The 10,782-nt window shown below is 39.1% G+C and overlaps 1 protein-coding gene across 1 annotated transcript in view; it reads left to right on the top strand.

The window, feature by feature from the left end:
* The first annotated feature begins 3,070 nt into the window (after positions 1-3,070).
* The window catches only part of LOC133456663 (probable phospholipid-transporting ATPase IIA), a 59,921-nt gene continuing 52,209 nt past the window's right edge, over positions 3,071-10,782 (top strand). The window contains exon 1 of the mRNA XM_061735184.1: positions 3,071-3,197. Within this exon, the coding sequence (XP_061591168.1) occupies positions 3,130-3,197 (68 nt within the window). The 5' untranslated portion in view covers positions 3,071-3,129. The remainder of the gene's footprint in view (positions 3,198-10,782) is intronic.

Below are 10,782 nucleotides of genomic sequence, written 5' to 3'. Positions count from 1 at the left end.
ACCAGGGAGACGTCTCCACAGCTGCCCCATCTGACTGCCCAGACTCCGTACACACGTAGCCGGGTATCTGCTAAACCGAAGATATTTTCCTACGTTTGGACCTGTCATCCACATGAAAACGCAAACAAACGAATGTTTAAAAAAACTCCAGGCAAAGGGAAGATTTTTGAAAACTCTGTTTATGTAGATGCATCTAGACCTGGTGTAGACAGAGACAACCGGAGTTTTGCGTTTTTCGAACGTCACATTATGCTCCAAAACAACAACAAATCTGCTCTGAGTCTGACGTCTAACGTGCGACCCAGAACTATGGATGATCCACCATCTGTCCTCCAAGCTATTTATTAAATAAATGGTCTCTGCTCTTGACACTGTTACACCGACGCGGAGCCTACGCCGTAGGGTACGCGGCGACACGCAGCCCGGCTGCAGCAGGGCTGCGTCGGTTTAACACGGCAGCTCCGCGGCGGACACGGGGAAACTCCAGCTTGTTACCCGAGGAGGAGGCGTGGATCCCGGGGAAGCAGCGCAGCTTCCCCAGGGCTGCAGCAGTGCTGCGTCGATTAACGCGGCAGCTCCGCGGCGGACACGGGGAAACTCCAGCTCGTTATCCGAGGAGGAGGCGCGGATCCCGGGGAGCCGGCGCAGCAGAGGCGGCCCGGAGGCTGGAAGACCAGATGATCTACAGGTTTGGAATGCTTATGAAAGTGGTCGAAAACGCATATCTTCGGTTCTGTGTGGAAGGTTTTTTTTTTTAACAACGATGTAATTATTTTATAAACGAAGGGGGGGAAGTATTCGGTTTTAAAAATATCCGGCTATTTCGGATGCTTTAATCAGGAAAAAGAGAAGATAATAAGCTTGTTTTCTGTTTAGAAAGTACAAACGTAGACAGATTACAAGTACTCACCTATTTTTAAGGAGTTATTTTCTGAGTTTCTTTCAGGAGCACGGGCGGGTGCTGTAGTGAATAAAGGCTGATTTATGGTTCCGCGTAAAATCGACGGCGTAGCCTACGCCGTAGGTTACGCGGCGCACGCAGCGTTCTGTGCGTCGCCGCGTAACCTACGCCGTAGGGCTGCGTTGGTGTAACGCGGACACATAAATCAGCCTTTTAAAAAGCGAGTTTCAGCTGTCAATCAAAAGAATGTGGGGGGACTAACGGGTAAGGTAATTATAAGGCTGTGGCCTGTCATATTGGTGTGAATACACATTCACAACCTCTTCAGTGTCACAAATAACATTAAGATCCATTATTTTTCCTATTGTTGAATTCACCGCGCTCCCCTATGCCACGTCACTTCCGGTTCAACTTTTTCAGATGCGGAAGTAAAATACTCTCACAAAAACAACTCCGGAGGTCACTGTAGTATATATTTATGCATATTTCAATGAAAATTCAGTTCCTACATATTTTCCTACACATTGATTCACAGGGGTCTCCTACCTGCAATATGCTCTTTAAGTTTAGTTTTAAAGGTGGAGGTGGTGTCAGCCTCCTTAACCCAGATTGGAAGTTGGTTCCATAGTAGTGGTGCCTGATAGCAGAACGCCCGCCCTCCAAATCTACATTTGGATACTCTAGGAACTACGAGTAAACCTGCACTCGGAGAACGGAGAGCTCTGCCAGGAACATAAGGCACTATCAGGTCTTGCAAATAATGCGGAGCTAAGCCGTTTTGGGCTTTATATGCAAGTAATAAAATTTTAAATTGGATTCTGAATTTTATGGGTAGCCAATGGAGCGACACTAACACTGGAGAGACTCCAGTGTTAGAGAGACTCCTGCTGATTCCTGTCAGTACTCGCGCTGCTGCATTCTGGATCAGCTGGAGCCTATTCAGCAAATTACTTGGACATCCTGCTAATAACACATTACAGTAATCTAGTCTAGAATATACAATCGCATGAACTAGTTTTTCTGCATCACTCTGGGAGAGGATTTTCCTAATTTTTTGCAATATTACGGAGATGGAAAAACGCTATTTTACAAACCTGATTAACATATGGTTTAACGACAAATCCTTATCGAAAACAACACCAAGGTTTCTCACAGTTGCACTGGAAGCCATCGCAACACCATCTAATCCCTTCCTAAAATGCTCTGGACCAAGAATGATAAATGCAGTCTTCTGTAAGCTTTAAATATCCACTGGGCTTACATCAAATACATCAAAACACAACAATAAAAAACACTTTTCTGAACTTATCAATATGACTCTGTCCTTCACAGGATAAGTAAAATGGATCACTGCAAAAACTCAAAATCTTAACAAGAATATTTGTCTTATTTCTAGTTAAAATGTCTCATTTTAGTAAAAAAAATCTCATTACACTTAAAACAAGACTCATCACTGGAAAAAAACAACAATTTTCACCTGTTTCAAGTAGATTTTCACTTGAAATAAGTAGAAAAATCTGCCAGTGGAACAAGATTTTTTTGCTTGTAATAAGAACATAAAGCTTGTGGAAATGACATAAGGGATGGAAAGGGGGGATGGCAGTATTACAGGGGGGGTCTTGGACTCCAGGCAGCCAATGGGAAAATCTCTAGCCTAATAGGTAAATTAGCAGCTATTTATTATTAATATTTATGTTTAATTCATAATAGAGGTAACAAAGGGGCAGGGTTAAATACGTTTTACTTCTACCTGCTCCTTTTCAGACACTGTTTTTTTTCCCCTGTTTGTATTACGTGTTTGTTGCTGTTGCTTTTTTTCTGTATGTTTTGAATTTGTTTTAAAATTTTATATTTTTCCCTTATGTGTTCGAAATAAACAATTCAATCAATCAATCAATCAATCAATCAATCAATCAATCAATCAATCAATCAATCAATCAATCAATCAATCAATCAATCAATCAATCAACTCCAGTACTGCTGACAGCCAGAAGCCCCGCCCACACCGTGTGACTGACAGCCCGAAGCCCCGCCCACGCCGTGTAACTGCCAGCCAGAAGCCCCGCCCACACAGTGTGACTGACAGCACTGGCCCCGCCCCCCAGCTGGCCCTAGCTCCACCACCAACCAGAGGACCCGCCCCCGCCGTGTGAGTGACAGCCCTGGCCCCACCCCTGGCCCCGCCCCCCAGCTGGCCCTAGCTCCACCACCGACCAGGGGCTGCAGGAATGACCGACAACATTCCCCTCCAGCCCGTCAGGCGACAGAAAAGACACGACGGCCAGCACAGGAATGGGTAAGGAAAGGACAAAGGGACGCCCACGGCACCGACATGCTTTTATTTGGGGCTCGGTCCGTCGGCTTTTGCTGTCTGTCGCCATAGTAGCCGTTCACTTCTGTACAGGAGCGAGTAGCCATCGTTTCAAAACCTTCTGGTGTTTTAGTGTTGGAATAATAATACCAATGGTAATAACAACAACACTCCTGACAGACAGGGCCATGTGAATAAAGATGACGAGGCTGTGCTGGTTCCGGGAGCTGCTGGATCACGGCAGTTAACGCCCTGCCAGTGTTTGCTCGGGTTCATCAGCCCAAGCACGATTTATGGTTCCGCGTTAGAGCCTACGGCGTAGGGTACGGGGCGACGCACACGGTACGGTGTGCGTCGCCGCGTACCCTACGCCGTCGATATAACGCAGAACCATAAATCAGCCTTCAGTCCCTCACAAAGAGCAAACAGCACCACGTCCCGTGTCCACACACCACCCACATCATTGGCTGTGTGATTGTTTTTGAGCAGCACATCAGAAAGCTCGAACCACAGCCGACATGATGGAGATGCAATGCTACTGTAGCAGCAGGTTGCTCAAGCCTGATTTATGGTTCTGCGTTAAATCGACGCAGAGCGTACGGCGTAGGGTACGCGGCGAGGCGCACGGTACGCCGTAGCCTCTAACGCAGAACTATAAATCAGCCTTCAGCCTTGACGGGGACTCAGGAATAAAAACAAAGTACCAATTCTTGGCAGCTGCAGACCAGCTATGCTAATTAGTCCATGTTCCAGACCAGATATCAGCACCACTCAAGGTGACCAAACTTACTTATAATTTTTGAAAATATCCACATCTATAGATGATATTTTGGTATGATAACCTTCCTGAGTGGCAGCTGGATCGTAGTTATCAGCTCATGAAGTTACACCCCCTTTAGGTTAATTGATGATTCTAAATTGGGTATATAATACATTTCCTGAATCTTTATGGTCCTGTGAGTATTCCAGTTTTTGTACTTTGTGTCTCTGTTGTTCCTAGATGACACAGGGTTAAAATATAGTATATCATTTAGGCGAAAATGGTGTAAAAATGTGTGTTGTTTATAGTTTAAAGAGCTGCAGTGACCTCTATGTTGGTCAGAAAGATTCACATCTTAGCTTGAATGAATGCTTAAAAGGTTCCCTTTAAAATGATACCAAAGACAATATAGTGAAACATTAACAGATATCCTGTACATGAGTCTAAACCAGGATATGCAGCAGCATCTAAAATGTAATTTTCTGAAGGGGGTGGTAACTTCATGAACTGATAACTGATCCAGCTGCCACTCAGGAAGGTTATCATACCAGAATATCATCTATAGACATGGATATTTTAAAAATTATAAGTAAGTTTGGTCACCTTGAGTGGTGCTGACCAGTGAAATTTTGGACTCTGGCCCGTGGACTCAATGCAGAAACTACTGTACATGAATCAATGACTGAATTGCAGAAAGCAGTGTGACATATAAAAGTAATAATAGCACTAATATATAAGACAGCTATGGTGAGAGTCACCAGACCCAGAGTTCACCTGGAATGCAGGTGTTTATTTGGATTAGTTGCAGCAAATATGCAGTAGCTATTCTTCCTGGGGTCCTAATATTACATTTTCAAACAATATTTTCATCTTAAGACACATATTACAGACAATACACTTCCATAACATTCATACTAACAATCCTGTCATACAGCAGCTCTATTATTTACTTCTTGGTTGAAGAAAAATAAACCAATACTTAAATAAAAATACAAGGAAAAAAAAAGTGGAGAGACAAAACAAAACTCTCCTTACCTTTTGGGATCTCAGATAACTCAACTCAATTCACCAGAAAGAAGCACTTAACATAATTGTCTTCAAAGTAGGGCTGGGCGATTTTGGACAAAAAAAAAATCCCGATTTTTTTTCTCTGAAAACCCGATTTTCGATTTCGATTTCGATTTTTTTGGTAAAACTACAAAAGACAATGGAATAAATTGTTTCAAATATTTTATCTTTATTATTTTATTCCCTATTGGGAATGAAGTGCAATTGAAAGATACTGTAAATCCTCCTTGAGTTTAGTAAAGTGACAACATTTACAATTTTCTTGACCAAACAAAGATGACTAGACGAGCTCTGTCTGTAATGCAGCCAGCTGCAAAAAAGGAAAATCCATTTTCCGATTTTCCTTTTTTTTAACATCGTCTTGATTAATAAATCCAATTTAGATTTAAAATCGATTAATCGCACAGCCCTACTTCAAAGTATCCCATATGTAAACCAATACATTTTCAATTTCTTGTTAAAGCAACTGGTGTAGGAATCCTTGTCCTATGATTACGTAGAACTGGGCTGTACCAGGGTCTGATACGGAAGGGTCCCAGTTTGTGACAGTAGATTGTCAAAATATATAAGGAAAGGCAACCAAACCTTTTTAAATCTGTCCATTATCACCAGAGTGAATTTGATCTTCTCCAATTTGAGATGAAATATAATGTTTGTAATCCACCTGACATGTGAGGGAGGTTTTGAGCTCTTCCAATTCAATAGTATTTGAAAAGTTCCATAATTTAGGGGGGACTTAGGCCCCGTCTACATGTAGCAAAAACGCTGGCGCTTTCATGCGTTTTGGCCGTTCGTTTACACGAAAACGAAGCGTAAAGTCTCCAAAAACCATCATTTCTGAAAACTCACATTATGCCACAGAAACGTCACCACACTGCAAAAAAATCAAAATCTCAACGAGAATATTTGTCTTATTTCTAGTTAAAATGTTTCATCGTTAAAAATCTCATTACACTTAAAACAAGACTCATCACTGGAAAAAAGTGAAAATTTACTTGAAACAGGTGAAAATTGTCAAATAAGTTATTTATCTGGTGATGACTCTTGTTTTAAGTGTAATGAGATTTTTTGACTAAAAATGAGACGTTTTAACTAGAAATAGACAAATATTCCTGGTAAGATTTTGAGTTTTTGCAGTGCAGCGTCATGTGTGCGACCTGTGTTTTGTGGCGTCGGGCCAGCGAGGTAGTAAAGGCCACCACATTATACATGTTTAATGGCCAGTCGCAGTCCTCAGGTTTTACTCCAAATTAGGGCTGGGCGATTTTGGACAAAAATCAAAATCCCGATTTTTTTCTCTGAAAACCCGATTTTCGATTTCGATTTCGATTTTTTTTGGTAAAACTACAAAAGACAATGGAATAAATTGTTTCAAATATTTTATCTTTATTTTTAAAGAAAAATAGCAAACAAATTTCCCTATTGGGAATGAAGTGCAATTGAAAGATACTGTAAATCCTCCTTTAGTTTAGTAAAGTGACAACATTTACAATTTTCTTGACCAAACAAAGATGACTAGACGGGCTCTGTCTGTAATGCAGCCAGCTGCAAAAAAGGAAAATCCATTTTCCGATTTTCCCTTTTTTAACATCGATTGTGATTAATAAATCTGATTTAGATTTAAAATCGATTAATTGCACAGCCCTACTCCAAATACAGATATCAGAGGATGCGGATCAATGATCGTATTGAAAACATCGCTCAAGGAGTTAAATATTGCAAGCTGGAATGTGCCAAGAGTGGGACGTGTCCACAACACGTGTATTAAAGTAGCCGGAGCGTGCTTGCACCGATCACATGTAGGATCAATATTTGGGTAAACTTTGGCCAGTTTGACTTTGGTACAGTGGATACGATGAACAATTTAAAATTGTTTGAGGCCATATCTGGAACATGAAGAGGATGAGTGTAAAACGGCTTTCCACAACTCATCAGAAAGAGGTGTACATGATCGTCCTCCCAGAGAGTTCTAAGAGAGGATCTAACGGTGTCTCTAGGGGTCATTCGGGAAAGGGGTGGTAACCTTTTCGTACAAAGTCCCTGATCTGAAAAAAACGGAAGTGATGCGTCCAGTTGAGCGAATGAGGCAAATAATCCCCTCAAGCACAGACAAATCTCATCTCAACACACACTCTTCAGAACAGCTTTTAATGTGCGATTTCCTTTATCCTATCTTTTTAGCTCAATGTTTTATCTTTTATATCTGTAAAGTGTCTTTGAGATCTTTTAAAAGCGCTTTATAAATAAAATGGATTATTGTTATTATTATTATTATTATTATTATTATTATTATTATTATTATTATTATTATTATTACATAATCAGGCCTGGCGCATCCAATACAAGATGTTTGTCTCAGTGAGGCAAGTAAGAGGAGAGTTTACATGTACAATCCCTTCACTACTTTTGAACAAAAGTATTTGTGTGCAAAACTATTAAAAAAAATAAATAAAAAAAAAATAAAACTCAAGACAGTGACTACGTTTACATGCAGTCAAAATTCAGGTAATTGCTAATATTCCGGTTACTGAAACATTGGGAATATTCCGTTTACATGGTAATTAATCATTCAGGATATCTGGATCAAACCAGCGACGCACGGAGAACATCATGACGCAATTCCCGTCATTTCTGCTTCTTCTTCCTGTATCCAAATTCAAAACAAATGCTGCTTCGCGCAACTTTTCTCTCTCCTTCTTGTAAATCTTCTATCCCGGTACTTTCTACCGTCTACAAATGCAGAAATGTTCATATCCTTCATTACATTTATGAAGTGATTAGTCTCCTCCTGGTCTTGGTTTCTCCGTGTTTATAAGAACTTCCTGGACTCAAAAGACCAGGATTCCTTGTGAACAGAGCATGTGCAGAAAACAAATTCCTGTTCCGTTTGATGGGGATATTCCGTTTGGCGTTTACATGACCCAATATTCAGGTTTTAAAAGGAGTAACCCAGGGCTCATATTGGGGTTTTTAAAAACTGGAATATGAGCAAATTCTGGTTATTCAAAGGGGTTATTGGTGTTTACATGGCCGTGCAAATTTGGGTTATTGCCAATATTCTGGTTTTAAAAGTGTTATTGATGAATGGAAACGCAGTCAGTGTAGAGTGTCTGCTCCTACAGATCCAGCTGAGGAGGTTGGGGGTTCTGGTTAAGATGCTGAAGGCGTTTTCAGGCGTTTCAGGCGTGTCCAGCTGAGGGGAGGCCCGGGGGCAGAGCCAGGACACACTGGGGTGATTATATCTCTCAGCTGGCTAGGGAACGCTCCAGCGTTGCCCCAGAGGAGCTGGACGAGGTGGTGGGGAGACGGAGGGTTAGGATTCTGCCCCCACAACCTGCAATCACATGTGTGGAAGTAAACGGACTGACAGACCGACCACCATGTGGGCCTGCACAATATTAGGATATTATGATTCACTTATGATAATACAGTTGGCAATATTATAGGTGAAAATTGCAATCAAGATATGACTTACAATATATAAACAAATATATACAAATATTTTTGTTTATTTATACTTACAGGACTGTCTCAGAAAATTAGAATATTGTGATTTTCTGTAATGCCATTGTAAAAACAAAAATGTTATACATTCTGGATTCATTACAAATCAACTGAAATATTGCAAGCCTTTTATTATTTTAATATTGCTGATCATGGATTACAGCTTAAGAAAACTCAAATATCCTATCTCAAAAAAATTTGAATATTCTGGGAATCTTAATCTCAAACTGTAAACCATAATCCGCAATATTAAAATAATAAAAGGATTGCAATATTTCAGTTGATTGTAATGAATCCAGAATGTATGACACTTTTGTTTTTTTAATTGCATTACAGAAAATAAAGAACTTTATCACAATATTCTAATTTTCTGAGACAGTTCTGTATGTATATAGATTTTTTACAGATTTCTATTTGAAGTCCTCTGTTTTATTTTATTTTTCTGTCAGTTTCATTGCATCCTAAAAGGGAGAAGTCATCCAATGTTTCATTGTACGCTGCTGATAATAAAGCTTTCTATTCTATTCTATTCTATTCTATTCTATTCTAGTATTTGGACTTAGCATATTTTTTATTTGCACCTAAAATTGATTTCTGACAACTTTGCTTAAGTCTTTCTCACTTGTCTCTTTCCCTTCTGTCATCACAATGCTTGCAACATTCTCTGTGTAAGTTAGCATCTAAATGAGCATAAGGCACTGAGGTTTAATCTGAATATATTACTTTAGAGTGTGAATGCATGGGATTTTAGAACGAATAGAACACCATTTATTACGATATATTTTCTTTTTGCGACGCTGATATTGTGAAGATAATAAAAAGGTTTGCCAGTGTGCTTATGGGGTCATGTCAGGTTCTACTTAAGTACATTAAGACTGTCTGGTCTGGGCTTGGGACCTCACCATTGACCTGCTGAAATTCCTCTAGCGTTTCTCAAATGTTCTTGATATTATTCACTGTAGGACAAATACCCAAATCCTTCAGGATTTTTATGAGGAGTTTGTTTTTAGAAAAATTTAATTGTAGTCTTTTTCATTTATTATGTTTAGAAAATATAATTAAAAAAAGAATGAAAAGCCAAAGTGAATGGAAGGATACCTGCATTTGGTTTATTCTAAATTTACATTTCACACATTGTCCCAACAATTTCTGAGTTAAGGGTTGTATTTTCTGTTTTTAAAAAAATACGTCAGGCATTGCGGCTTTTGAATAGTGAAGAATGGTCAGAGTTGGGTAGAGTAGTCAAAAATTGTACTCAAGTAAAAGTACTGTTACTTCAGAATAATATGACTCAAGTAGAAGTAAAAAGTATTCATCCAAATAATTACTTGAGTAAAAGTAAAAAAGTACTTGGTGAAAAAACTGCTGAAGTACTGAGTAACTGAGTAATGTCTGATTTATTTTTCTAACGCAACCATTCAAACAGACAAAAGTTCAAAATAATCATCTTCAGGCAAATTAAATCAATAAAATAATAAAATTAATTAAAACGAATAAAAAATAAAAAATAGCTTAAATTAAAATAATCTTAAAGTCAATTAAAGTACTTTAATACATAATAAGATAAATAAAATAATAACAGAATAAAAAAATAAATTAAGCACAAGTAGCACACAATTTCAAACCTTTGTACTTTTCTTTTTTAACCAGTCAGAACTAGAACAAACATGAACTCATAGAAACTCTGTGTGTTTTGTTTTTGCATGTTTTGTCACATATACACAGACTCAAACAAAGAATCACCAGTGATGTCATGAGATTGACGCGTACGCGGATAAAAGGGATAAAAGAAAAGTAACAGCTCAACGTAGCCTAATGTAGCGGAGGAAGAGGAACAGTTTCTTCTTCACAAATCTACTCAAGTAAAAGTAAAAAGTATAGTGATTCAAAACTACTCCTAAAAGTACAACATTTCCCAAAACCTCCTCAAGTAAATGTAACAGAGTAAATGTAACTCGTTACTACCACCTCTGAGAATGGTGACATACAGAGAACTGAGTCATTTGTGTTGAAAGTCACATTTTGACAGACGGCATTCTTCCAAAATAGATGACATAATAACACAAGACAAGACAGCAGAGCAGATGCCTTGGTGTATTTAAATGAAACGTTTTGTTTTGATAGAGCGAAGGGAGGTCCTTCCTTCTCCAGGTAAGGTTAATGTTTATGAAAAGCAACACTTTAACAAAGTGTTCAACAGAGCAAGACACTGCAAAACACTTTATGTGAATGAATATG

The sequence above is a fragment of the Cololabis saira genome, chromosome 12, assembly GCF_033807715.1.
Source record: "Cololabis saira isolate AMF1-May2022 chromosome 12, fColSai1.1, whole genome shotgun sequence".
Lineage (NCBI taxonomy): Eukaryota > Metazoa > Chordata > Actinopteri > Beloniformes > Belonidae > Cololabis > Cololabis saira.
Note: the sequence above shows the minus strand (reverse complement) of the source record. Positions and strands in the feature narration are given on the sequence as shown.